Below are 27,196 nucleotides of genomic sequence, written 5' to 3' on the forward strand. Positions count from 1 at the left end.
CGTCGCCGAATATACATGAATATAGAAATCATATATTTTATCACCCCGATATACGAATATGAGGATATGATCGGGCATCTCGTTGGCCAGAATTATCCTGATTCTTAACGAGCGTGGTAAAAAATGTAATTTCGATAAAAACATATAATATACATTCGGGTACTTCATTGCCCAAATATGAGCTATTTACGCACTTCGCTGCCTGAAATCATCCTGGTTCTAAATTATAAAAAAGCTCTGACTAGAACAGTTAAATTCACTTAAAACCAGTTGTTCGTATTCTATAAGTATTTAGAACCTAAACCAGGAAGAACATTTTTTGCTATATTTCCAAATTCAAATGGTAATTTCTTCGATAATCTGATCGCAGGAGGATCGTATTAGCAGAGCTAAGCGAATCAGTGTAGTATCTTTGATGCGTGCAGTTGCTATTCATGCACGACTTTTTTTTTTGCGTTAGTCTACCTGAATGTGCCCAAAGAGACGGTGATTCGACTTTGCTCCGATGACAATAAGCCAGTTCACGGTTGCAGTCTGAGCATGAGCAGATAAAGGTCATTGCAGAACAAATTTGAAATACACGGAGACGAAATACTGGATACGTGCTCATGAAAGTTATGTAACATTATTCATTCATGCACATTCAGTGCACTCCAGGTGGAAGTATTCTTTGAAAAGGGGGAACAGCACCAGTCCATCGCTGTAGGAGTGATTATTTCAAAATGTACAAGTGGGACCTCTTCATGTGTTGAAGATCTGTGGATATTCGGGGTCATTGCAGTAAAGTGCTAACCGTGCAAACTGGTCTATTGCTACGGACTTATTTCTGTAAATGTTTATGCTTAGGCCTGCAGTTGGGTGTTAGGTTGTTTTTAAGGGTTAGTAATGGGTAAAGGAAGAGTGATGGGTCGAGAGCTGCATCAATTGAAGCTGGATATTGACCATGAAACACATGTCCAAGAGCATGGGGCTTTGAACCAAAGAGACACCTCAAGAATCCTCAGAAGCACTTGCGGTGTACAATGGCAGGTCCGGTCTCGTTGTACTCGGCCCGACTGATCCACATATGCTGGAAGGTCGACAGCGAAGAGAGGATGGACCCGCCGATCCACACCGAGTAACGCCTCTCTGGCGGTGCAACCACCTTGATCTTCATTGTAGAGGGCGCTAGACTGACGAGTTCTCGTTGCAACCTATCTGCAATACCAGGAAACATGGTGGTGCCGCCGGAGAGAGAACGATGTTGGAGTAGAGGTCCTTGCGGATGTCGACGTCACACCGCAGAATACCACTGTGTATAGGAAAAGATTTGTTTTTGTTTTTTATGTATTTACTATTCATTTGGTAAATCGACATATATATCAGGTTAAATCAATAGTACGAAGGACAAATAGATTGGAAACAATTTCTGCGCTAGTTTGGTTTCCTGGGTATGGTAACAGCTAACCTAATAACCGTATATAATCATAACCCTTCCGAAAAAAATGAGAGATCCACATTTCTTTTTGTTTCTGTTGTTGTTGTAATGTGTTGTTGTTGCTTGTCAGATTTTTGTTGTTGACCTGTGCCCCCACCTCGTCATTCGGATAATTATTGAAATTGAAGGCATGCTCATCAAAGTAGGCCTATTTCTTACTAAATTACTTGCCTTCCTCATTAGCCTAAATAATGACGACACTTTAAACATCGGTAGTTAACATCGAATATACACCGTCAAATATAACACGAAAGCAGTCTAACCAAAATGCTCACCTTGATAATTAATAAATTGAAATATTTGAGATTTGATTGCACGAAAATAGGAGAGCTCTTCCATGGCCCTGGGAAGCGGGGCCCAGCACCCCCTGAAATTTTTGTTGTATGATATATTTAATGTTTATCAATAATATCATATATGCTTCGTTTACTAAATTGTCCCACAGCCAACAGACACAATGACGCTTTTTCCTTTTCTTTGTTGTTATACCTTCTTTCACAAAATCCTATAACATGTATCCCTAGCTGGCACGCGACCAGTGAAATGTCAACGTGAAAGCTTTCGCGCTTTGCGCGGATGGAGGGGGTGGAGAAAATAAATTCAGATTAGGATTAAGAGTCGAGAACGTACATCGAATCGTCTTCTTTTTCTAATAATTTAATGAAACGTCGAGGCTTCCGCGCTTTGCGCGAGATGGGGGCATCTGAATTCAGACGGGATTAAGAGTCTAGAACGGTACAAAGAATCGTCTTCTCTCTCTAATAATTTAATGAAACGTGAAAGCTTCCGCGCTTTGCGCGGGATGAATGAAATGAATTCAGACAAGGATTAAAAGTAATACCGGTAATGAAATGAAACGTCAAAGCTTCCGCCCTTTGAGCGGGAGGGCGGAAACTGAATTCAGACAGGGACACGATACAACGAATCGTCTTCTATCTCTAATAATTTAATAAAACGTAAAAGCAAACGCGTTTCGCGCGAGAAGGGGGCAACTGAATTCAGCCAACGATTAAGAGTCGAGAACGGTACAACGAATCGTCTTCTTTAACTGATAATTCAATGAAACGTCATAGCTTCTGCGCTTCGCGCGGGAGGGGCAAAACCAGAATTAAGAGTCGGGAACGGTACAACGAATCGTTTTCTTCCTCTAATAATTTAATGAAGTGACAAAGCTTCCGCGCTTTGCACGGGGAGGGGGAACTGAAAAATAACTTAGTTCCTGGCCCGGGTTTATACGGTTAAATTTGTTGACATTGGGACATTGGCATTACAGATTAAAAGACCAGTTATGCGATTGCATTGTGAAAGAAACGTTGTGGAATCGATCAGAAAAAGGTTAATTATATAGCATATAAGACTGTACTGCAAGGTTCTGCTAGAATCATCAAAATGGTAAAGTTACAAGCATTAAACACAGAAAAATGTATATTAGACTACGCGACACATGCGTGACACGTGCGCGATATCTATCAGGTCCAAATAGATATAACAATTTACCAAATATATCAATCAGTACGCAGTTTCTCGTCAACATTTGTATTCACACGTATTTGCCAAAACATATTCTTTCACCTGATTGGTATAATAAGAGCTTCCATTTCATTTTGTGAGAGGGGGCGTTTCCAAAACTGGTCTTTACCTTTAATATATTTTGTCGGTAATTGGTAGCTAGTTTTGTCGGTAATCGGTGGCCTCTACACCTCCCCCCCCCCTGAAAAAGGTATAGCGATCGACGCCCCTAATAACATATAAATGTTATTAGACACTTTGCAAGTACTACTGGTGAAGTACTGGTGATGTATAAGGCCAAACCACCATCTTTGTGCATTGTGCAGCAACGGAGCATATACGTCTCGCGACGTGACAGATTACTTTTCTCTAACTTCTAACCGATCAGAAGGCCTCGTCTTTTTTCCAGGAAGTGCCGGTGGACATTAATGCGCCAAATGTGGTTCTCAAATTGCAAAAGATCCCTACTCTTGGAGGGGGTAGAATAAAGCAATTTTACGTCATGTTACTCCAGGAAGTGCCTGAAAATACGCCTAATGTGGTTCTAAAATTGCAAATGCTTCCTACTCTGGGAAGAAGAAGAATATCTCAGCACCCCCGGTGAAAAAAAAATCGTTCCCGGGGCCCTGAGCTCTTCGTGTATACATGGCGTCACTTTGCTGACTGACGCAGTTCTACGTCACCAATATCATCGGAGCGGATTTTGACGCGCCGAGTTACATCGTACACTAGTGAAAGCGAAATGAGAATGAAACCCTGCGTTGAGTTCCTGGCGTATGGATGAATTACATTCACATTCCTGATTAGAACGCAATCAAAAATAACGCCTCGTGTTCAAAAGGCATCAGTCATAATTACCTGTAAGCGGTGTCCTGCACGCCTGCCGCCTCCAAACCAATGAGGGAGGGTTTGAAGAGTGCTTCGGGACATCGGAATCGTTCGTTGGCGATGGTGATGACCTGGCCGTCGGGGAGCTCGTATGTCTTATCAATGCTCGATGATGAACTGCTCAGGTCCATTTCCTGTTCGAGATCGAGAGCGATGTAGCAGAGCTTCTCCTTGATGTCGCGGACGATCTCCCGCTCGGCTATTATAAGAGAAAATACAAGTTTTGAGTTTTAAAATAAAAAAAGAGTACTAAGTTTATGTTGATTAAACATGGCTACAGCACAAGAGACTGACTATGTCGCTCTCACCGGACGCCTGGCATTTTTGGAGGGTCCAATAGACGGACGCCCCAAGACGCTCCGAGAGGCTGACAAATATTGGTATCTTGGGCCTTCTTGCCACTTTTCTAATGGTTCACTTGACCAGTGGCTGACGAGACCAACAAAATAGAAAGGTATAAGGATAGAAATACAAATCAGTCTCATGCACTTTAATATTATTATTAACAGAGTTTATCCTTGATGTCGCGGACGATCTCCCGCTCGGCTATTATGAGGGAAAATACAAGTTTTTAGTTTTTAAATTAAAAAAAGAGTACTAAGTTTATATTGATTAAACCTGGCTACAGCACAAGAGATTGGCAATGCCGCTCACTCGCTCTCACCGGACGCCTGAAATTGATGGGTCCAATTATAGACCGACGCCCCAAGACGCTCTGAGAGGCAAATATTGGTATCTTGGGTCATCTTGCCACTTTTCTGATGGTTCACTTGACCGGTGGCTGACGAGACCAACAACAAATAAATAAATAAGGATGCACTGTTGGTTTAGTGAGCTGTCGGTCTCGTGATCCTTTTGGAAATATTAGCAGGGGGTGGGGGAGTGACACAATTCCAAATAATCCGACAAGCAAGACAAAATCGCATCATATTTTATCACATTTTCAGGTTTCCATTTGGTTAAACAAATATGAAAAGAAAGAGCTAAACAGCAGTTACGGGGCACTGTTTTGACTGTTCTCTCTCCCGCCCTCCCTCCCTCCCTCACTCCCTCTCTCTCTCTCTCTTTCTCTCCCTCTCACTCTATCTCTATGTCTCTCTCTGTCTCTCCCTCTCTCTCACTAGGATGTAAGGCTGTAACAAACATTATAGAGGTGTTTTGGTTTTAAATTTCTTTAAATTCTATACTACAGCATTATTAGATACGAAATTCGGACCTTTATATACACTATTTAGGCGAACCAGGTTGATGAAATTTCACTTCCTCATATTTTGTATTATTATGTATGCATTGAGGGTAGTCATGCTATCAAACCTTGCTTATTTTGTCAACCCTCCTGTTTGATGTTTTGATTAGTTACAGCCAGCCTTACTTTATTCTACATATATTATTTTGTCATATTTTGTTTGTAATATGAACTGCAAAAGAAAAATAAACTCAAACAGAAATAAATAAATTAAATCAAATCAAAATCAAATATCCAGCCATTGGGAAGCTCTATGGCATTAAAATATTTCGATTATAATATGACATTTTCAATTTGAAAACGCCATAAAATGTTGATTAATTTTTTCTCTTGCAATTTAGATCTGGAAAGCGGTTATTTTGATTCGGGTTAGCAACGTCAAACACACCCCCCCCCCCCCCCTAGTCTGCAGGCACAGACCCTAATTTAACACTTTATCAACAAATCGTTGTGCCTTGAGAGAAGTCTTATATTGCAGACTCACTTTTACGACTGACCAGGGTCTGTGCCTGCAGACTACCCCCCCCCCCCCCCCCCCCCCTCGGACAAAATTGTGCATGTACGCCACATATTTTATCGATCATGTTTTTATTATGAAATGATAAAAAAGGAACTAGCTATCCTTCTATTTTCCCCTTCGTTTACTGCTTAACAAACTAGTAACTTTGGGGTGCTATACAGAATCATGAGATTGTTCTCCCTTATTTTGGATGCCAAGAGAAACAGAGTTCAACGCCTCCGGCATGCATGTGCGGCAAGGCGCAGATGTGTACGTGTAAAAAGTAATTAGCGAACGTGGTGGACGCGATGGGAGACCGCGAGAGATATAGAGGAAATGGAGTACCTTTTTGGAAAATGGATGTGTATCACTAAAATGGTAATACCCGCTATATTTTATGTATACAGTATAGTGTGTAGCTTATCTGCATAACATTGATCTGACTGAGGATATATCTACATCTAGCTTATCTATCATAGTGTGTATTGTTAAATTGTTATTTATGTGTACAAATCCGATTGATCTATTACTAAACATTCCAAAAAACAAACAAATCTACAAACAAAACGAAACAAAGCAATTAAACACAACAAAATCATAACCATGATAACAAAGAAAATAAAGACGAAATAACTGAGTTCTCTGTGATGTCTTTATAGGCCTATATTATTACCAGTGTCTATATGGAGCTAAAAGGGCTCATTCACGTCATACATGGCTAATGTGTCAGTGACTCGTACTTTTTGTTTTAGGTCTTTCGTTATCGTTATTAAATTCAATTTCAATATTTTTGTATTTTATTCGGAAAGCTATATAGCTTATTTAAGTAACATATCTATCATTGTTTTATCATGCATTCTCTTGTTAACTTTTATGTATGAGACAATCTTGTTAGGTGGAATGTGGAACAATAAAACAAACAAACAAGCAAACATGTTCTTGGAGTAAAAAGGATGGTACAGGGGGCGTGGCATCGGTCTTTCTAGGTTAATAAAAAAAGGCTGTGGATTAGAAGGGGAGGTATGGGGTGGGGAAGGTGGGCCTTTCATTTTCAAATCACGCTCCTTCTATTTTCATCTTCTCTCTCTCTCTCTCTCTCTCTCCCTCTCTCTCTCTCTCTCTTTCTCTGTCTCTCTCTGTCTCTCTGTCTCTCTCTCTCTCTCTCTCACTCTCTGGATAACTGGTAGGATCAATTATTTCCTGAAAAGCAGCTGTGTGATGACTACGACTGCCAGAGCTAAATTTGTAAACGCATAGGGATGTCATATGATATGCGCTAAACAAGAACGGTTTGTTATTATTACTATTATATATTACCTGTTGTTGTGAAGGAGTATCCCCTCTCTGTCAGCAGAGTAATGAGGTAATCGGTGAGGTCCCTCCCGGCCAGATCGACCCTGGTAATGGCATGGGGGAGGGCGTACCCCTCGTAGATGGGCACAGTGTGGGTCACCCCATCCCCAGAGTCCATCACCATACCAGTGGTTCGCCCGATGCGTAGAGTGAGAGCACGGCTTGGATGGCAACGTAGAACGCGGGGCATGTGAAGGTCTCGAACATGATCTGTTAGGTAGGGGTGGGATGGATATATCATTTTATTTGACCATCATTGAGAAATGTTTGACGAAAAAAAGATGTAGTTTAGGAACCGAGCTATTATTAAATGTAATTCGTCGGACATTTTAATGATGATTATCATGGATGATAGTTTTGTCAGAACTATTTCTATTTCTTTTATTGTCTCCATTTTTTTAATTCTCACTTCGACTGTTGGGGACACAATTTAATACAGGGCAATTCTTCATTTCGTAGATAAACGGAATTGGAAATTGCCGGGAAGGCTTCATTTACCCTCCCCATTCCCCTTCTCTCTCTCTCTCTCTCTCTCTCTCTCTCTCTCTCTCTCTCTCTCTCTCTCTCTTAGCACTAATACGCCACTGTCCCTTTCACAATATCATAAAAACTATACCTGCGTCATCTTCTCCCTGTTCGTCTTGGGGTTCATCGGAGCCTCGGTTAGAAGCAACGGGTGTTCTTCGGGGGCGACACGGAGCTCGTTATAGAAAGTATGATGCCAGATCTTCTCCATATCGTCCCAGTTGGTGACGATCCCGTGCTCGATGGGGTAACGCAGACTCAGGATCCCTCGCTTGTGCTGGGCCTCGTCTCCGACGTAGTAATCCTTCTGACCCATGCCTATCATTACGCCCTGTATTTAAAAGATGGAGGGAATGGTCGACATCGACGTCGAAACCGACCGTGATCATTGTAGTTATCACCATGTGGTTACCGTTGTTTCTTCCCATTCTCTATATTCAGGGGTAGTACTATGTTTTTACTTAAACAATATTATTACCTTATGTATACAACGCTTTGTTTGATTTTGTTAAAAGATTTTGAAAAAGAAAAAAATATTATATTGACTGGGCTTGAGGAGTACATCAGAAATATTGACCAAGATAAGATCATAATATTTTTTTTCCTCCTCAGATCCGCCCTTGCTCAGGGGTTACAGTGTATATACAGGGGGTATGGTGGGCACGTGGTGAACCCAATTGAGTGGTGAAAATGAACAGAAATAATATATGATCGAGTGGATATGTCACCGGACTGCGGATCACCGTAAGGTCCACGATTCGAGACGAGTCTCGCCGCGACACTAATCGGGACAGGTATTAGCGCTGTACAAGAACCCATTACTATTATTGTTATTATTATAAAATAAAATCGTTTACAATATATATAGGGAAATTGAGAAGCGGGAACGGAGGAAAAAAAACTTCCTCGTGCAGTCTCCTTCTACATTATCAGTAGCCCCGTAATTTCGCATTTCTAATTTGGAGTAAGACTGATGGCTACCCCCCCCCCCCTACCGAGCCTCCATCACTGAGTGGACTCTCGCTACGCCACTATAGTGAAAGCTGATACCAAGAGATCGTTATACATGTCAGAGTTGATTTTGGGTGATCTTTGTTAGATGTGGAATCATCAGAGCGGTAAATGGAGTGTAAATATTAGTCACTGTATCACGATCGCAGAGGCTTTCAAGAAATAGCATTGAGGGGGGTTTCAATATGCTATTATAATAGAATGATACGCATTAGCGCTTAGAGACTTCGGTGGTAAGCGCTTTATAAGTAACGTTTTTATTATTATTATTATTATTATTAATGTCATATACGCAAATCAATATGACGGACAGCGCTACTGACGTAACTGAAATTGCCGTAGGTTTTATTTTGAAAGCTTGTGCGATCGTGTGTTTTTTTGGAAGAAAGAAAAATCACCTTGTGTCGGGGGCGACCGACAATCGAGGGGAAAACTGCTCGTGGTGCATCGTCGCCTGCGAAGCCGCTCTTACACATACCCGACCCGTTGTCGACGACCACCGCTGAAGCCTCTTCGTCCACCATTTCGAAACTTACTACAATCTACAAACCTTCAAAGAGAGGGAAAATGCATTGCGCATAAAGTTGGAATGATGCATTTGTTATATATCTTCTTAGAACGTTATTGGATAATCTTAAGATTCAACGAGATTGATTAATAAAGTTTTGAGAAGATCAACACTGAATCTACCAAGAATAAATCGTATTGTCACAATCATTTCATAAAAAAAGAAAAAAGGATACATTATTCCAACTTTATAGGCATCAGTGTAGTTTGTATAAATAACTGAAAGACTGTGAAATTTGTAGAGGTGATAGTAGTGATAAGTGTTATTATAAGTTAGACGAGACGCAAATTGTTGTTAACGAATATTGAAAACATTAAGGAATGATCTTGAAACTTTAAGGAACAATGGATATTTTAGGTATTTAAGGTGTTTTTTTAAATTTTGTCCACCAATTTAAAAATCCATAAAGTACAAGTCTTCAAAGAGGGAAAATATTAATGTGGTGTTCTTTTCTATTAGATAATAAGATTTCCAAGATGCTTTTAAGTGTTAAGGTATACGAGGTACATTTTGTTTAATTGAAAATTTCGAGGTACTTTGGAGAACAAATTACATTTTAAATATTCTGAGGCCTTCAATGTTATGTTAGTAGAAATACGAATTGTTGTTCTAAACGAATATTGAAAATATCAACTTATTTTGGAGAATAATTGACATTTTCCCTCAATTTTATCCACCATCTTGAAAATCTATAATCTGCAAATCTCCAGAGAGGGAAAGCAAAGGAATGGTGTTTTTTTTTTAACGTAGACAAAATGACGGTAAAGAAATGTTAGAGGACTCAAGTATTAGGCTATGTGAGATGATATTAAAGAGGTCGACATTGACAAATATTAAAAACATTAAGGTACAAAGCTATACTTTTAAGAACAATCGATATTTAAAGCAGTTTAGTGCTTTTTAAAATCCATTTAATCCACCATCTTGCAAATCTACAATCTACAAATCTTCAAAGAGGGAACTCAGATTATGCAGTATATCTTGAACAGAAGTAAATAAAATGACAGTGAGAAAATAAAGACCTCGTTGTGTTATTTTAGACTGAGTGCGTTTTTTGAAAGTTAGGTAATATTGGAAATATCAAGGTCTTTTTGAGAAGAATTTTTTTTAAAATTAGGTTCGATTTTTTAAAAATAACTAATGAAACCCCTTCCGAATGGAATTCAGTTTACCTCATTATTCATGACTTTGTAATTGTGCATCGGATGCTTTACAGTAAGGCCATGTATAATAATAAAAACAAGAAAAAGATAAACAAACATAAGAATGACGTAAATTGTCACATAACCATGTTTTTTTAAATGGAGAAAACTGCTCGAACGGGCAAAAGAAAAGAAAAACGATCACAAAGACTTTCGGAAAATCACCTCAGGGGTAATTTCAGTAGTACTCTATTTGTAATCCCATAGCGATCTTATCCGAATACGCCATTGTTATGTTCACACATTTCAATACATAGTGGACATTTTATTGAAATTGCCCTGTGTTGATTTTTCGAAAGTTTTTGCGATCGTGTTACTGCAATAAATATACAGAATAATTGACATGATAATTATATACTCACTGATAACGTTTGATGAAAGAAATATCCAAGACGATTCTCCAAAGGTAAACTCGAAGAGGAATGAAAGTCGGACTCGAGGCCAGGGCAGCAACTCCTCCTCGACTGCGAAGTGGTGGAAGCCCAGAAAAAATGGAGGTGCGGCCTCTTTATATAAGGCATTATAGGTGTCGGGTGTGAAACTGTCCACCAGAAATTATTGTCCACGTTACTGTCCACGCTGTTGTTGTTGTTTTTGTGAGGATCGAATTTGGAGATCTCTCTTCAGTTTTTGTAATGAGCTGATGGATGAATTTGTGGAAGGGTGGTTTTCTTTCTTCTTTTCTTACTTTCTTGCTATAATAGTCTTTCAATTATTTTTTATATCAATTATTATGATTATTATCATTATTGTTAATATTATCATTATTATCATTGTCATTTTTTGTATTGTTATTATTATTATTATCATTATTATTGTTTTTGTTGTTGTTGTTGTTCTTCTTGTTGTTCTTCTTGTTGCTGCTGTTGTGATCGTTGTGATTTATATCCATTATCATTATCCTCCTTCTCCTCCTTCTCCTCCTCATCATCATGATAATCATCATTGTTGTTATAGTTATTGTCGTTTTTTATCTTTATTTTCTAAAATTTAAATTTACATTAAGTGTTCATTTGTAGCAAAAAATTGGGAGTAAAAGAAGTAAAACCATATTTTAATTACTTTGTTCGCAAGAACAAACTTATTATCCTAATAAACATATGCATTTACAACATCTGAGATCATTAATGATAATTATTAACAAATTCGTCATTATACAAGCAATTAACAAAATAAACTATAATGATAACATAAACAATATTGCTGCATAAATCATAAATATTGCAACATGTGATTTCACAATTTAGGGCGCCATTTCTTTCTTTCTTTCTTTCCCCTTTTTGTTAAAGGTAAAAAGAGTTCGCTGACAGTCCCAAGTCCAATTGTTTGGAGAAATCAAGGTACTTGGTTTTTATGCGGTCGGTTTTAGCGCCGACATTAACTTGAAAACCCCTCGCTTCATCATATTCCCCGCCAAACAGAGGTGTTTGACGAACCACATTTCTGTGAAACGTGATCAGAAAATCTCCCCTAATAGCTACGTTGTTGTATCAACGGTCCATTAATAGTCGCAGAAATAAAAACTCTTTTCAAGGGCATATTCATTTCTTGATACATGGGAAACAGGAGAGTTTGATTATCAACAAAATTACAACGCTAGACTCTTTTCCAGCCGGTTCAAACATTTTGTATTTGACAACCCATAACCTTCATTTCCCTGTTTAAATTCCATTGGATCTTGAATTTGTTTTTGGTTGGTAATTTCTTTATTGCTTTAAATTTCGGACTCCATAAGGTTCATTTTCTGACACTGATTTTTTTTCTCCATGAGTTTGAAAAATTTGAAACAGAATGCGGCACCCAGTACAAAACATACCGCTCCTTCTCATCGGCTTGCCTCTTACTTTAATCATTCCAAATTCTTCACATATTTCTCTCTCCATTTTCACGATCTTCGCCTCCTCCCCAGCCTCTTTATTTCACATACCGTTCGGAGTAGATATTTGTTCGAGTTATAGCAGCAAATACAGAAATACCCCTTTCATGAGACAATAAAGTCATTTTTAAAAGGATTTATCAGCCGGTGACAAAAAAAAAGCATTCTCCACCCCCCCCCCCTATTTTAATTTCGCCCCATAACGTTCGCCTTCCCCAAATAGTTCTTCTTCTCCTGCCCCATATTACTACTACTACAACTACTTCTACTACTACTACTACTACTACTACTACTACTACTACTACTACTACTGCTACTACTTCTACTACTAATAATATACTACTACTGCTACTACTTCTACTACTACTACTTACTACTTTACTACTACTACTTCTACCAGTACATGTAATAATATAATAGCGTGTTATATGCTTTTAAGCGCTTTACTAGTAATACCCCAGCATTATCCGAGCTACCATGATAATGCAAACTGGCATTTGAAAAATTTCTTCCTACAGGTAACCCACTTACATTACCTGGGTGGAGAGTGACAACATGTACATTAATATCCGAGTTGCCTAAGGGCTTTAGTGCCGCACGGCCGGAATCAAACCACGAACTATGTGATCCATACTCCGGTGACGTACCCGCTAGACCATTACACCTCTACATCATTTCCCTCATAATTCTCTATATCTCCGGTCATCGTCCATAACTCTTTGCCCGATTTGCCAGAGGAAAAAAAACAAATTCGGCAAAGGTTTTGGCTTGAGACTAACCTCAACTGATGAATCGGGCCATTAAGTATTTCGACATTTTTGACAGGTTATGGAATGGTGTCCATAATTAGCTAGTTTGGGGAACCCAGATGTGCATTGTTTTAATCGCTTTCTAATTCTGTGAGAAGCTCTTCCGTGACACTTATTCTCTCACCCGTTTCATCTTTATTTCTGCCCCCCTCTCTCTCTCTCTCTCTCTCCCGTCTCCTGTATACAATGGCATACGTACATGTAGGCCTATAATATAATTCTGTGAGAAGCTCTTCCGTGACACTTATTCTCTCACCCGTTTCATCTTTATTTCTGCCCCCCCCCTCTCTCTCTCTCTCTCTCTCCCGTCTCCTGTATACAATGGCATACGTACATGTAGGCCTATAATATAATTCTGTGAGAAGCTCTTCCGTGACACTTATTCTCTCACCCGTTTCATCTTTCTTTCTGCCCCCCCCCCCACTCTCTCTCTCTCTCTCTCTCCATCATATACATTGTATTTATTCTCTCTCTCTCTCTCTCTCTCTCTCTCTCCCATCTCCTGTATACAATGGCATACATACATGTAGGCCTATAATATAATCTTGCATTTTCTCATTCTCTCCACCTTTCTCTATTACATGGGCATATATTTCTCTCCTCCTAATCTAGATAAATCACATACAATACATGTACACCCTTATATACACACCCATACATACCCCATTACAAACTGTACATGTATATAATATCTCCCTTTTCTCTGCTCTCAAATTCTCAATTTCTCCACTCTTCTTCTGTGTTTTTCTCATTCTTTCTCTTCCCCACTTTTCCTTCTATCCATCTTTCTTTCCCCCTCTCTCTTAGAGTCTTTCTTTAGTCATCTCAAATCCCTTCCGTAATTCCGATGACTACGTCTTTCATTCCAGTGTAATAAATGTATTTTATTATGTTTAAACTTTTTATAGCTTGTATGTTTTTTGTTTGTTCTTTACTTGCAAACAGTAAGCATACAGACATAAATCATGAAGTAGTTAAAAACAAACATCTTGAGTTGCATTTTCAGCCTTTATTATATCAAAAGATAAAATTATTTCATAATAGAAGAACATCTACACAGTATTTGTTTCATGTAATCTTTGAAATCTTATTTCCTACTGGCATCAATCTATTAATATAATTATGCTCATGTTTAGGAAAGAGAGAGATATTGGATATCAAGGCTTGAGGTACTCTAGGCGCTCAAATATTACCTCGGCTCTAACTAGGATACCGATTTTGATGCACACAACATTCAAGGAATGAATTCCTACCAGTATTTAACACCCGGGTGGAGAGTGGCAGATTAAGATCAAGGCTTGCCAAAGGACACTGGTACCAGGGCTTGAACCCATGACCTTCACAACTTTAGTCAAGTGTTTAAACCACTCGACTAAGACACCTTAACGCTCTTTACAGTAAATTGTAGGCAACATAAATTATGCCTAAATGCCTGATATAAGTTGCAATGATATTTCAAGAAATAACAGTATCAATTTATTATCTTGGAATTTAAGTAATTTTACTTGTGACCAATGTTATGTATCTGTGGATTCTTTCATTTCACCTTATATAATATGTTTACAAATTACTTGGGCCACCTACCACCATTACACATAACATATTAGGAATAAGATCTATTTTGTATACTTTTTTTTACACAGAAGTTATACATTATTGTAAAGGACACAAACTAAGAATCATTTCTCCTAAAAAGGATATTATGAATGGTTGACAAATATGGTTTAGCAAAAACTTCAATTTGCTTTTTAAAGTGTTTTCAAAATCCTTGACACTGAGAAGGCCCTCATTACTCAATCAAATGCTCCTTCATTTAAACAGGGCTCAACATCAACAGAAGCCCGGGACACATGGGCACCCAACATCTAGGTCTGGGCCCTAACAATGTCAAATGTTTATATTTGGTACATGCATATAGACTCTAAAAAGTTATATCCCGACTCCTTTTCACACCTGTTAGTGTGGAGCCCTGATTTAAAGGATTTTATTCCTAATAGTAACATGCTATTTCTTTTCAGCAAAAGTCTAAAAGTACTTATATACAATAAACTAAAAGCACCACGATAGCCTTCAATATATATGATTCAGAAGTATACTTCATAAGTATATTATGAATCATTCATATATTATTTTTTTTAAAAAGGGGGGGGGGGGACATAACGTGCATTTCAATAAGTTACAGCATTATCAATCACGAGGTATCATCATTTGCAAATGTCATGCTTACAGGGAACAGGTATAACACATATTTGTAAAACATTAATTTGGTCTTGATTAAAATGATAAATAATTTATAACAAGTTAACAACACATCCATTCTTTTCATTGAATGGGAAAGTACCGGTAAGTGAAAACCAAGTATTAATCAAGTATTAAAGCCTCACTGCACTATTAATAGCTACTTGCGACCTCTATATAGCAAACAATGCCTAATCGGTGACCATTGATCCCCCATGATCCCATTTTCCTTATAATTGAGAGCTGATTATTTTGATGAGATAACCACATGTCAGTGACCAAACAGGGAGGTCTAATCCCTCCTGGCCAAACTAGTGCAGTGGGGCTTTAATAAAAACAGATATATTAAATGAAAGTATTAATACTGACCAGTGCCCAATAAACTCAGTAGTACACCTGCTGCAACATTAATTCTGGCAATAAATATATAATATAGCTTCGATGGACTAGTAAAATTGTGTATATAGCAGGCTCAAGACTCATAGAATCAAGAAATACCTTCACTTTTGTCAAAGTTACCAAGCATATAATAGGTATGCATATTCATGATATCTTATGGCATAGAAACACAAATATGGGTAAGACTTGAAAAGTGTGAGTGTTTGTATAATAATATACAAACACTTCTCTCTTATTATAGTATGCAGTAAACATTTAAAGGCAAAACATAACACAAATGAAATGCTTAAAAAGAGATCATCAAAATGATCTTTCTCTCTCTTTCTTACTCATTTGTTTTCTTTTGCTGACATTCACTTGATTTTCAAATGAAATAAGCAGCTGCAAACAGGGTACAATTGCGTTTGAAACCTATATTACAAATCAATAAACAATACTTCTATACAGATACTACTTGTATGTCAAATATTGGCGAAGTGAGATGTTTTTTAGTATTTTCTTTCAAACTACTTCTCTTTCATAACATTTTATTTTCATTTTTTTCAATTGTTCTCTCTCTTTCTCTCTCTCTCTCTCTCTCTCTCTCTCTCTCTATATATCTCCCTCCCCCTGTCTGTCTCTCTGTCTTTCTCTAACACACACAAAAGAGTCACGAATGAAATATACTCCCTTGCCATTTCACTCCTTCTCTCCTTTTCATATCCCTTTTCTCTCCCTTAATGTCTCTCTCTCTCTCCGTATTCCCTATTTATAAATATACTAATTCTGTCTCATAGTGCCTCTTTCTTTTTCAGTGCTGTCTTTCCATCTCTATCAATAATTAATTCCTTTATCTCTGTGATATTCTGCTCACAATTACAAACTAAGTAGTCTTTCTTATAAAATATTAAACTAGAGAACTGTAATGTCTAATACTATTTCTTTCCCAGCTTTGGTCGCCAATAACCACCACCATTCCATTCCAATGGAGCTAACTTTGGACTGCATTAGACAACTATTAGCACATGGACGGTGTACATCTATAATATACTCTAAAGAATATAGCAATTCCAGGATGACGATCTACGGCAAATGGAGAGCTAAACCGTGTAGTTGGGCAACTTAAAATCTCCCGATCCCGCTCTCATTTTCCAGGCCACCAGTACAGCTACTAGCGAATGGAAACCAGCTGTTAAAAGGAATCGCCAGTAGAGTTTGTAGAGGGAGTAATTGCACACAATGACTAATACGCAGGCCAGAAGCTGGCGTAATGATCTCTGACCTAGCGACGTCCAGAGTTTAAAAGATTGGTAGTAGCTAAGTAGAGCAGCTATGATGAGTAGAGCCATGGCTTGGGCCACAATAACCTTTTCGTCTGGTTCGTACTGTAAAGATATGACCGAAAATACTTAATAGTGTGAGGGCAAAAACCATAACTTGGAGGTCTATGAAAAAGCTTTCCATTGATCCAAACATTGCTCCTGCCTGTTGCACTAAGCTTTATTTTGTCAAAAAATAAAAGGTTGGAGTTAGGGCTCTAACCCATTGCCTCCTGGAAACAAGTATTTCCTGTATTAAACCTGTAGGCAGAGATGCCAACCTCTTGACACAAAAAAACAGACTGAGTATCCTAAAAGATCAGATTTTGGAGAGAGGTCAGTAAAATTTCAGAAAAATATGATACTGGTAAATACGGTCAAGTAAAATGTTTGCTCTTTCATTAAAATTTTAAAGGAAAGTTGTAAAGCAAAGTTTTTGTTGGGGTTGCAGGGGTTTACTTGTACATGTTTCTATGTGATTCCATGGTTTTTATGGGTATACAAAAAATATTTAAAAAATACAAAAATTTTAATTTTTTTTTTTGTATTTTAAGAGGTGATATCGTATTATCGTATTCCACTCTTATTATCGTACTAAATACGATTAAATCATACTGGTTGGCATCTCTGTGTAGGGAATATAAGAATTCATTAGTTAACAGGTTAATTGGGCTTTAGATTAGGTTTGCTTTCTTGGCTAGGTCTCGATTTTCTGCTATGTCCCAGTTGCCCCTAGTGAGGAGTTAGCTCGGGTCCCAGTAGATCTAAACTGGTGAAAACATATCTGATATACTTACTGGTGAAGTGCCAAATGTTAAAACAGCCATTATCCTGGCAAGATTTAAAGTCCCGCACAGTACGGAGAGGAAGACAAGTAGTTTAGCCATCCAGTCGAGTCTGGAAAATGGTCTCCGGAAATCTGAGGGAAATGATAGGGAAAAAAAGTGAATATGCCAAAAGTGAATAATAACAAAGACACTTAGTTCTTGTATAATTGAGATAACATTCACCAATTGATATCTCTATGCCAGGGTCGGAAGAAAATTGAAGTTACTTCAATTTTTACTTTTATTTTTTAAATTTTTTTTTTAAAGGTTTGCTTTGTAAATAACAAAAACTTGCCAACTGTATGAGAATACATTAGAAATATATTAACAGGAATCATAACAAAAGCACTAAGATTTAATTACCGGTAGTAGACTGGCGATAATGTAGTGTTTATCCTAAAACAGGATTGCATTTGTAGGCATACATGCATATGTGCATCCACCCATCAACTTATACAATACTAGTAGTATATTTGATACTAACAGAATGCTAACGATGTAATATCCTCCTTCAGAAAAAGGCAACTTGAACAGTTCATGCAAACTTACTAATAATATTGTGTACATCCTAGATCAAAACAGGATTGTAGGCATACATGTGCATCCACCCCGCAACTTATACTATTGTATAACATACAATGTCATACTTTAGAAATTCTGATGATGTAGTATACTCCTTCAGAAAACAGCAACTTGAACAAAAAGTATAAGGTTTGATGATTAACTTACTAATAGTGTACATTATACCCTAACAAAAAAGGATTGTATACCTGTGCCCTAGCATCTGCCAACCAACTAATACAATAGTATAATGATTTGATTTAAACAAATTATATTGACGTACATGTAGTCTTCTGCTTCAGAAAAAGAGAGCAGATTTAACAATATAGTATAAGATTTAATTTTAATCTAAAGTACTGCACATGTATGTTTATCCTTTTAAAAAAACAGGATTGCAGGCATATGTGTGCCTGTTCTATTCAACTTTAATACAATAGTAGATGATTTGATAATTAAACAAAAATAATAATAATAATAATAATAATAGTGGGTTCTTGTATAATGATGAAGTATACTCCTTCAGAAAATAATGACTTGAACAATTTAGATGTAATATTGCAAACTTACTAATAATGATGTGTACGTATATCCTAGATAAAAACAGGATTGTAGCATACGTGTGCATCCACCCAGCAACTTATTCAATACTGAACCCTTGTACTTGAATTGTATGATTGAATATTCTGAAATATGCAAATGATAATAACCACCAGAACACAATCACAAACACACATACACCACACACTGTAATGATACTACCCTACCAGCAATCATGTATTTCTCAAATTGTATTGATACAAGTGTAATCTTGATATTGATAATTGGTTTGAGAGTCATTGGTTTCTTTCCCAGCTGTGCAAATTGGTACAGGCACAAGTACAACCATGCATACTCTAGATGTGATGCGAGCAAGCAATTAGGGCTCGTCTATTGTACATGTACATGTATTACATTTCTTTTTTCCAATTATAGATGAAATTATTATTTGAAGAATTGTTATTATGGTCCTACTATTATCTAAGTATTATATCTAAGCCGAAAATTAAGTAAAGAAAGGTTATTTTTGACAAAAGTAATGAATTGAGGGGCGCAATGGCTCAGTGGTAGAGCAGTGGCCTTGTTACCAGTAGGTCTTGGGTTCTAAACCAAGTCAAGGTGCCTGTGCCCTTTGACAGGGTTCCACAGTCCACACTAACTTTTTGGAAGGGGTCTGGATTGATATTGTTAGAGTTTGTAATATGTATGAGCCCTATGTAAAAAGTTCAAAAAGATGTGGGTTAGACTTAGATTCTGAGTGCCTGTTACTGTCGATCCCTGCCTTTGGTAAGGCAATAATCCTCATCATCAAATACGTCAGTGAGGACTTAAAGCTGTCAGTCCCCTAGTTGGATACTTTATATAAGCATGTGCATGCTTTCTTAGCAGCCGGGTAAAATAAACATCAATCATCATATCATTCAAATTATAATATACTCTTATACCTCTCACCCTCCCTACCCCTAACTTTCTCCTCTTGTCTTCTTCATAAAGCCCCTCCCTCTTCTCTATCTGTTTCTTCTCTTTTTCTATCTATCTATCTATCTATCTATCTCTCTCTATCTCTCTCTCTCTCTCTCTTTCTCTATCTCTCTCTCTTTCACTTCATCTCTCCCTCTCCCCCTCTCTTTATTGACCTCCACCTCTTCTCATGCTTATATATCTCTTCTGCATACACTTTACTGTACATATCAATGTATCTCTCCAATTGATCTCAAGTATCTTTATGTACATAATTATATACACAGGTGAAACAAACATGCCGCCATCATCTATTATTCATGCATTACTTTTACGCTGTAAAATAGGTGGGATTGGGGTAAAATAGAAATTAAAAATCCTACTGGTGATTACATGCCTGACTAACCTTTGCATATTGATTGATTGATTAAATGATTTTACTGAGTATATTCCATTCTTGCACTCTGAAGACTGAAGTGTACAATAGGTAAAATTTCACGGTAAACTTGAGGAATTTTTGCTCAATTTATTGCGAAAGGTGATTTCACAAGTGATTGTCCTCATATTGGGTTTTTCCTCAAAATCCCACATTTATTGCAGTGTAGGCCTACATTAACTGCTCCTTGTTCCAAACAATTTATATCGAAATGCTCCACATATGTATTGAACACTGTTTATATATATGAATGTTGAACTGGACAGTAATTGTAAGCCACAAACAATAATGGCCTAAACGTGATCTGCATAACATATAAAATCAACCCCCACACCCCCCCCCCCAAGCTATATCCAGCATTATATCTGTGATTTTTTAAGCGTTATTGTAATTTATGTTTTTAGCACTTCTACATGTTAATAATAATCTATTATTATCATCCAAGCAGCTTACAAATACTACGCCCATTGTCAGTTCAAAAGAGATAGCTATCAAAGCCACACACAGCCCATATCCACAATCAATTTCTATGACTTTCCAGGGGGGTGTTTCATAAAGCTGTTCGTAAAGTTTCGCATGACTTTAAGAACAGCTTGTATATAGAAAGCCAAATGGGATGCTCAATCATTATTAAATACATCAACTAATGTTTAAATGTGCAGATGTAGATTAACATTCTTACGATAACAAACATTTTTAATGCAAAGTATATCTTTTGCCATAATTTAATTTAAGGTTATTGAAAATATCAGAAAAAACTTTGGGCATCTCATCTGGCACTTCATATACAAGTCTTTCGTAAAGTCATGCGTAACTTTACGAACAGCTTTATGAAACACCCCCAGGGGATTTAAGTTTTCCATGACCATGAGAACCCTGCCTTGGTCCAAAGGAGTCTTAAGTTTCTGCTGTCTTTGAAACAATAGAATGGCTTGCTACTTAGTACAAGCCCAAGGGAAACACAAAAAGTGGGTTTTGTAGACAGGTGGTCTCTGTAGACAGGTTCCTTTAGTACATATTTCAATGAGAAACCATCTTCAAGGGAAGCAAAAAAAGTGGTCTTTGTAAGTTTGTAGACAGGTTCCTTTAGTACATGTTTCAATGAGACACCATTTTCAAGGGAAACAATAAGTGGTCTTTGTAGACAGGTGGTCACTAAAGCAGGTTTGACTATACTTACTTGTTGGTTTAGGTATATCCTCAGTATCACTCAAATTTACAGCTTGCCAAGTTGGAATATGATGAGTGCTGATTCCATTGACGTTTCTTCTCCCTGTAGGTTCAAGATCATCGATGCTGATTCTGTACGGCGGACGGAGTTTGACCTCTAAGGTCATGTCAGAATATTTCTGTCTAGCATTGAGGGTCATCGGATTGTTGTATCTCTGTTTTGTCTTTTGTATGATGCGATCTTAAATGGAAAGAGATTGAGTAAATTAATGTAAATCTTCTTCAATGCATGAAGCAAAGTAGCAAACAATTATCAGTCGAGGGTTCAGTGACACAAAGACGTAACTCTGTATTTTGCCAAAAGGAGTATTTGATATCAAAATGTTCAGAAAAATGTGGGCTTTCCAGAATACACAAAGACTTTACTCCACCCAACACCTCATTGAAGTCAATGGCCGGTGAAACATAGACTTAACTCCTTAAGGTCGAAGTGGACCTCTATCTTTAAACCACTTCTTCTCAAAATGGCCAAAATGGAGATACATCTTTGTGTCGCTGACCCCTCGCAGTCTTATCAGTCTTATTGCAGGGTGGGGAGGGTGCGCATGGAACAAAGTGAAATAGTTTGTAATTGTATCACTTTTCACTTACTTTGCATCATATTGTTCATATAGCATATTGTTTATCAATCTACTTATATCCCTCAAATTAGTGATACCCATATTTTTGTAGGCCTGTCATGACAACAAATTTTACAATGAAGAGCTCCTGCAATATTCATTGACAACATGTTTTCAATTTTCACAACTGGTCTAAAAAACAAAAAATTATGGGTTGTATTTTCCACAGCTAAGATATAAACAAAATCACAATGGACTTGTACTGCTGAACATAGAATGCCACAGTTTGAAACTAAATTGTTAGGGGTACCACTGCGTAATGGAATGGGCATGCCCACATATCTTATTCAAGACCAGGTAAAAGAAACATTGGGGGTAATAGCGCACTGTAAAATGCTCAGATTGGTTACTTATAATGGAAATATACTACAGTATAATACATGCCTGGTATAATAGAGAAAGAGTATTCTTCTAAATGATCTTTTGTACTTATTAATTACTAGTTATTAATCATTACTAGAATTTATAACCAAAAAAAATTAGTAGTAATATATGTATTTTTTTTTTTCTCAGACTGTCTTCACTTACCAAAATCAATGAGAGCATAAGGTCTGACGGCGTTATCCACCCTTTTATTGTCGTAGAGTGAGATAAACTCCCTCTGTAGCTCATCAAGGAAGCAGAATGCTAGAACGCTAGAGTAGCTCTCCTCACACATCGTGATGAAGCAAACACCCAGAGATGAAATAAAACTGTCAACAACAAAAGGGAAATGAACAAAGTTAATTTCATACATTCTAGCTATACAAAACTTATTTTTGTAGGTGATTTGTAGACTTTAACTTGCAAGTTACATACAGAGAGTAAAATATATTTTGTCTCAAACAAACAATTTGGAAGGGTTCCACACCACTGTCGTTGCTCTTGTATATTTTTTCTTTTTTTCTTCATTTTCTTCATTTCCATTTTCAATAAAAACAATACAAAGGCATTTGCAATATATAAGAAAATGAAAATAGGTAACTAAAAATTAAGGCCAAATGGCCTTGTGGAGGCATAGTTCCCCGAACAGTACTAGTTAAGAGATTTACATATACAAACAAAACTAAAAAAGAAACATACATGATAAAACATGACAGGGACATCATTAATTTAAAGACATATTCACTTTTGAATGCATATGCACACCCCAATCTATGAGTTATTGCTTTAAAATTGCAGTTGTCTACATTCTTTGTGCAACAAAAGATACCGATTAGTACAAGTAATTTAAAAGGGGAAAAAAATGCTACTTAGTACTTACTATAACCAATGGCTACCCGTGAACATGGAGCATCTGTCTGGGAATTGAGAGGCTTTCTTGGAGATAATCTTGGCGTATTTCTTGCTCTCTAAAACCCTCTGACTTGGGTCATGGTCCGTGGTCGCTGACAACGGCAGACCATCCCGGAGACGAGTGATCATGGCAAACAAGACGTTTCCGCTCATGATGGCTGGAGGTCCTTTAAAGCTAAGCTGCACAAAAAGTGATGAAAGTACAATATGCAAGATTGAATTTGGACTAACACTTCACTTGAATTTTATTCCCCTAATCAGCTAATGTCTGATCTCATCTTAATCATTTTAAAAATTGTATTCTAGAGAGTAATCGCTAATCGTACTAAAAATTTAATTAAAATTTGGGTTTCAAAATGTCATTTTCCAAAAAAAAGGTTGTGGTGTCAATTGAACATTTTTTTCTTCTAATTTTCTATGTCTGCGCACTCATTCACTTTATGTTATTGACTTGAAAGATCACTTTTCAAATTTTGAGGCTTGTGGATAAAATTACTTAAATTAAACTTTTTCTCATTATCATTTTCTCATTAATCACTAAATTAGAAACAAAGATTTTATTATGTGTTTTGTTGTGTTAGAACTATGCAGTTACAAATATATGCGCAGACAAGCACTCCTTCAATTATGCAAGGGCACCAAGCAAACTAACTCCGGGAAGCTCCAACACCGGCGCCGCAGGCGTCGGAGCTTCGGGTGGTTTTGTTGGTTTCTCGTGGGGGCTAGTAAAACAGCCGATTGGGTGATATATTATCGTTAAATCTGCAAAGGGAGTACTTACAATTTTTACATCATAGAGTGCACGACTCCTCAGGGCTCAACTCCAATCACTTGAATGTATAATTTGAAGAAGTCTTCGATGGGAAAAAAAGGTTAATTCGGGGTACTACACCAACGATTCTTCCATGTCGCAGCGTTGATTCAAAATAGGGATGAGAAGGTACGCATGCGCGGCAGTGGCAAAGAAAATATGAATACTCATGCTATCGAGCGCCGATCGCTCGAAATCGCTAAATATGCACGACTCGATCAAACAGAGCCCTTCTCAACGTCGTGCATATTCAGCGATTTCGAGCGATCGGCGCTCGATAGCATGAGTATTCATATTTTCTTCGCCACTGCCGCGCATGCGTACCTTCTCATCCCTATTTTGAATCAACGCTGCGACATGGAAGAATCGTTGGTGTAGTACCCCGAATTAACCTTTTTTTCCCATCGAAGACTTCTTCAAATTATACATTCAAGTGATTGGAGTTGAGCCCTGAGGAGTCGTGCACTCTATGATGTAAAAATTGTAAGTACTCCCTTTGCAGATTTAACGATAAAATCACCCAATCGGCTGTTTTACTAGCCCCCACGAGACACCAACGAAACCACCCGAAGCTCCGACGCCTGCGGCGCCGGTGTTGGAGCTTCCTGGAGTTACAAGCAAACATGGGCTAAAAATATTCTTCTTCTTCAGGATAATCTGCCTCCTTCACTGCTGAAGATTCTTGCAGATGTCCAAGTGCATGTGTGTGGCGGTATAGGGATGCCCAGGTGTGCAGGTTGAAGGTAGCCTAGCCGGGAGGGAGGCATACATTGTATGCTATCATTCTTCTTCTTCTTCTTCTTCTCTCTCTCTTAATTATTTCCTCATCATGCTCATTGATCTTATTCTCGTCATTCTTCCAGTTCCACTTCAATCGTCACTAAACGCTAAAGTACCGATTTTTAGTGAAATTGGTTGAGTTTTGTACAGTGGTGTTTGAAATGTTGAAAATCAATAGCACAGCTTTTAATACACTAGCCAGGATAGCTAATGCACCTCCTAACCTAGACTACGTGTACTGTTATTCATTAGTGTTAATCCGCTCCGCCTCGAATAACAATAAAAATACAACACAAATACTAACATATGGGACTTGCAAAACTTTCTCAAAGTTTTTTAATTGCAACAGAATTCCTTGGCTTTGTGTGTACAGCATCAATAAAACCTAAATGATATCAATCATACCTGTTCCAATATTTGAAGAGGCCATCTGCTTAGAAATCAAACCCCGATATCGAAGAGATAACTGGGTACATACGATTGGTATTCTTATGAAATAATGTAGTCTGCCTCCGGAAATTTGAACACGTCATTAACGACGCGTGATGAAAGAGCGCCCTCTTGTATAATAGCCATGAGATTATAGAGCGTCAATTTTTTTTAACTAAAGATGCTGGAGGAATTTTGATATTTCATAATAATGCAACCGTAGGTATATCTGAATTAGTATTACCAGCATTTTATAGAGACATGCTGGATGTTTGGATGGCTACGAGAATATTTTTGTTAAAGGGAAGTGTTTCTAGGAGGAATGAGATTATCTATAATAATAGATTTGTTTTTATCGATGGTCATGTTCCTTTCGATGAGGGATTATTTAACAAAAATGTTTATAAGTTGCATCATATTGTTGATTAGGAAGGTAATATAAAATCTAATGAGGAATTTCAAAGAAAAGGTTTAAATAGTTTAGAAATTAGTAAAATATAACGTATTTTTCTTGGCATCCCGTCTTCATGGAAACAATTTTTAAATAAAAATACTCACTCAAATATAGATAGGGAATTATAGATATATGTTTGAAAAGGTATTATGTTAGATCAAATAACCTCAAAAATTATATACGCTTTTTTATTAAATAAGAGAGTAGAAAAATCATATGCAGAACGACATTTAGAACAGACTTATAATATTCATGGAAAAGATATACAATTAATATTTTTAAGACTTAGAAAGTGCACATTGAATAGTAAGCTTAGAGAATTTCAATTTAAAATGCTTTATAATATTATATATACTAAATTACATTTATATACATTTAAAATGGTTAATAGTAATTTATGTTCTTTTTGTGGTAAATATGAAGAAACTTACGAGCATTTATTTTGTCTTTGTGAGAAAGTAAAACCAATTTGGGAAGAGTGTGGGAATTTATTTAATTTAGTAGAGATTACAAATATAAATTGGAAAGGTATCCATGTAGGGATAGTTGAGTTTAACATAGGGAAGGAACAGTTATTAAATCATATCATAATTTTGATAAAATATATGATATTTATAGCTAGTAAAAATAGACAAAAACCACCAAATTATTTGGAGATTAAGAAAAGATTATTAGAAAATAGAAAGGAGGAGAAGAAAGTGGGACAATTTAGAATAGCTTCGTGCACAATAAATAAATAAGGAAGGCGAATAGAAGCAATGAAATGGACATGGCTAATATAATAGTCGAGATTCCCACAAAATGTAGGCATGTTTTAAGTGGGTGTTTGTGTGGGTGTCTGTGCACGTGTGTGTATGTGTGTATGTATTTTTGTTTTATTTTTCATTTTTTACTTAAATAGTTTTATGTTCATGCCTTCTTCATGCTTTATTTGATGTAAATTGGGATAGAGCAACGTCGATCTGGCGCTGCTCAGTGGCTGCCGGGCTCACGATCAATTGGGCAAAAAGAATTTCCGTTTCGGTTTAATAAAATTTGGAGTGGACTTATTAGGCTATTATTATTATTATTATTATTATTATATAATAGTTTTTTTATAAATATTTTTTTAATGCCTTTTTATGTTCATGCCTTCTTTATGCATGCATGTTTCATGCTTTATTTGATGTAAATAGTAAAAGTTCTTTTGTATTATTTAGCTGTGAATGTAAAATCATATTCTATATAATAATATTAACATGCAGATTATTTTATGTATTGATTTTGTTATTGTTTGTTATTATAATTTTTGTTATTGTTTGTGAAAAGCAATGGAGAAAATAAAATATTGAAAAAAATAAAAAAATAAAAAATAGAGCTAGAGACCCAAAAGTTTAAA

The 27,196-nt window shown here is 37.0% G+C and overlaps 1 protein-coding gene and 1 pseudogene across 2 annotated transcripts; both read right to left on the bottom strand.

Moving 5' to 3' along the window:
* Nucleotides 1-882: 882 nt before the first annotated feature.
* Nucleotides 883-9,041, bottom strand: LOC115926099 (annotated as a pseudogene).
* Nucleotides 9,042-13,952: 4,911 nt separating this feature from the next.
* LOC115926100 (vesicle-trafficking protein SEC22a-like) lies at nucleotides 13,953-25,495 on the bottom strand. 2 transcript variants are annotated; one of them, XM_030990539.1, is made up of 6 exons: nucleotides 25,341-25,495; nucleotides 23,313-23,519; nucleotides 22,598-22,761; nucleotides 21,400-21,630; nucleotides 17,696-17,817; nucleotides 13,953-16,964 (listed from the first exon to the last, which is right to left on the bottom strand). In XM_030990539.1, the coding sequence occupies exons 2-6, from the start codon at nucleotides 23,495-23,497 to the stop codon at nucleotides 16,680-16,682; spliced, it is 987 nt and encodes a 328-aa protein (XP_030846399.1). In that variant the 5' UTR covers nucleotides 23,498-23,519; nucleotides 25,341-25,495; the 3' UTR covers nucleotides 13,953-16,679. The 2 variants fall into 2 exon arrangements, with proteins under 2 accessions (XP_030846399.1, XP_030846398.1); XM_030990538.1 differs by having other exon boundaries at nucleotides 23,313-23,524; nucleotides 25,341-25,494.
* Between the last annotated feature and the right edge of the window lie 1,701 nt (nucleotides 25,496-27,196).

This window comes from Strongylocentrotus purpuratus, unplaced genomic scaffold (assembly GCF_000002235.5).
Source record: "Strongylocentrotus purpuratus isolate Spur 01 unplaced genomic scaffold, Spur_5.0 spur5_scaffold_19, whole genome shotgun sequence".
NCBI classification, from domain to species: domain Eukaryota; kingdom Metazoa; phylum Echinodermata; class Echinoidea; order Camarodonta; family Strongylocentrotidae; genus Strongylocentrotus; species Strongylocentrotus purpuratus.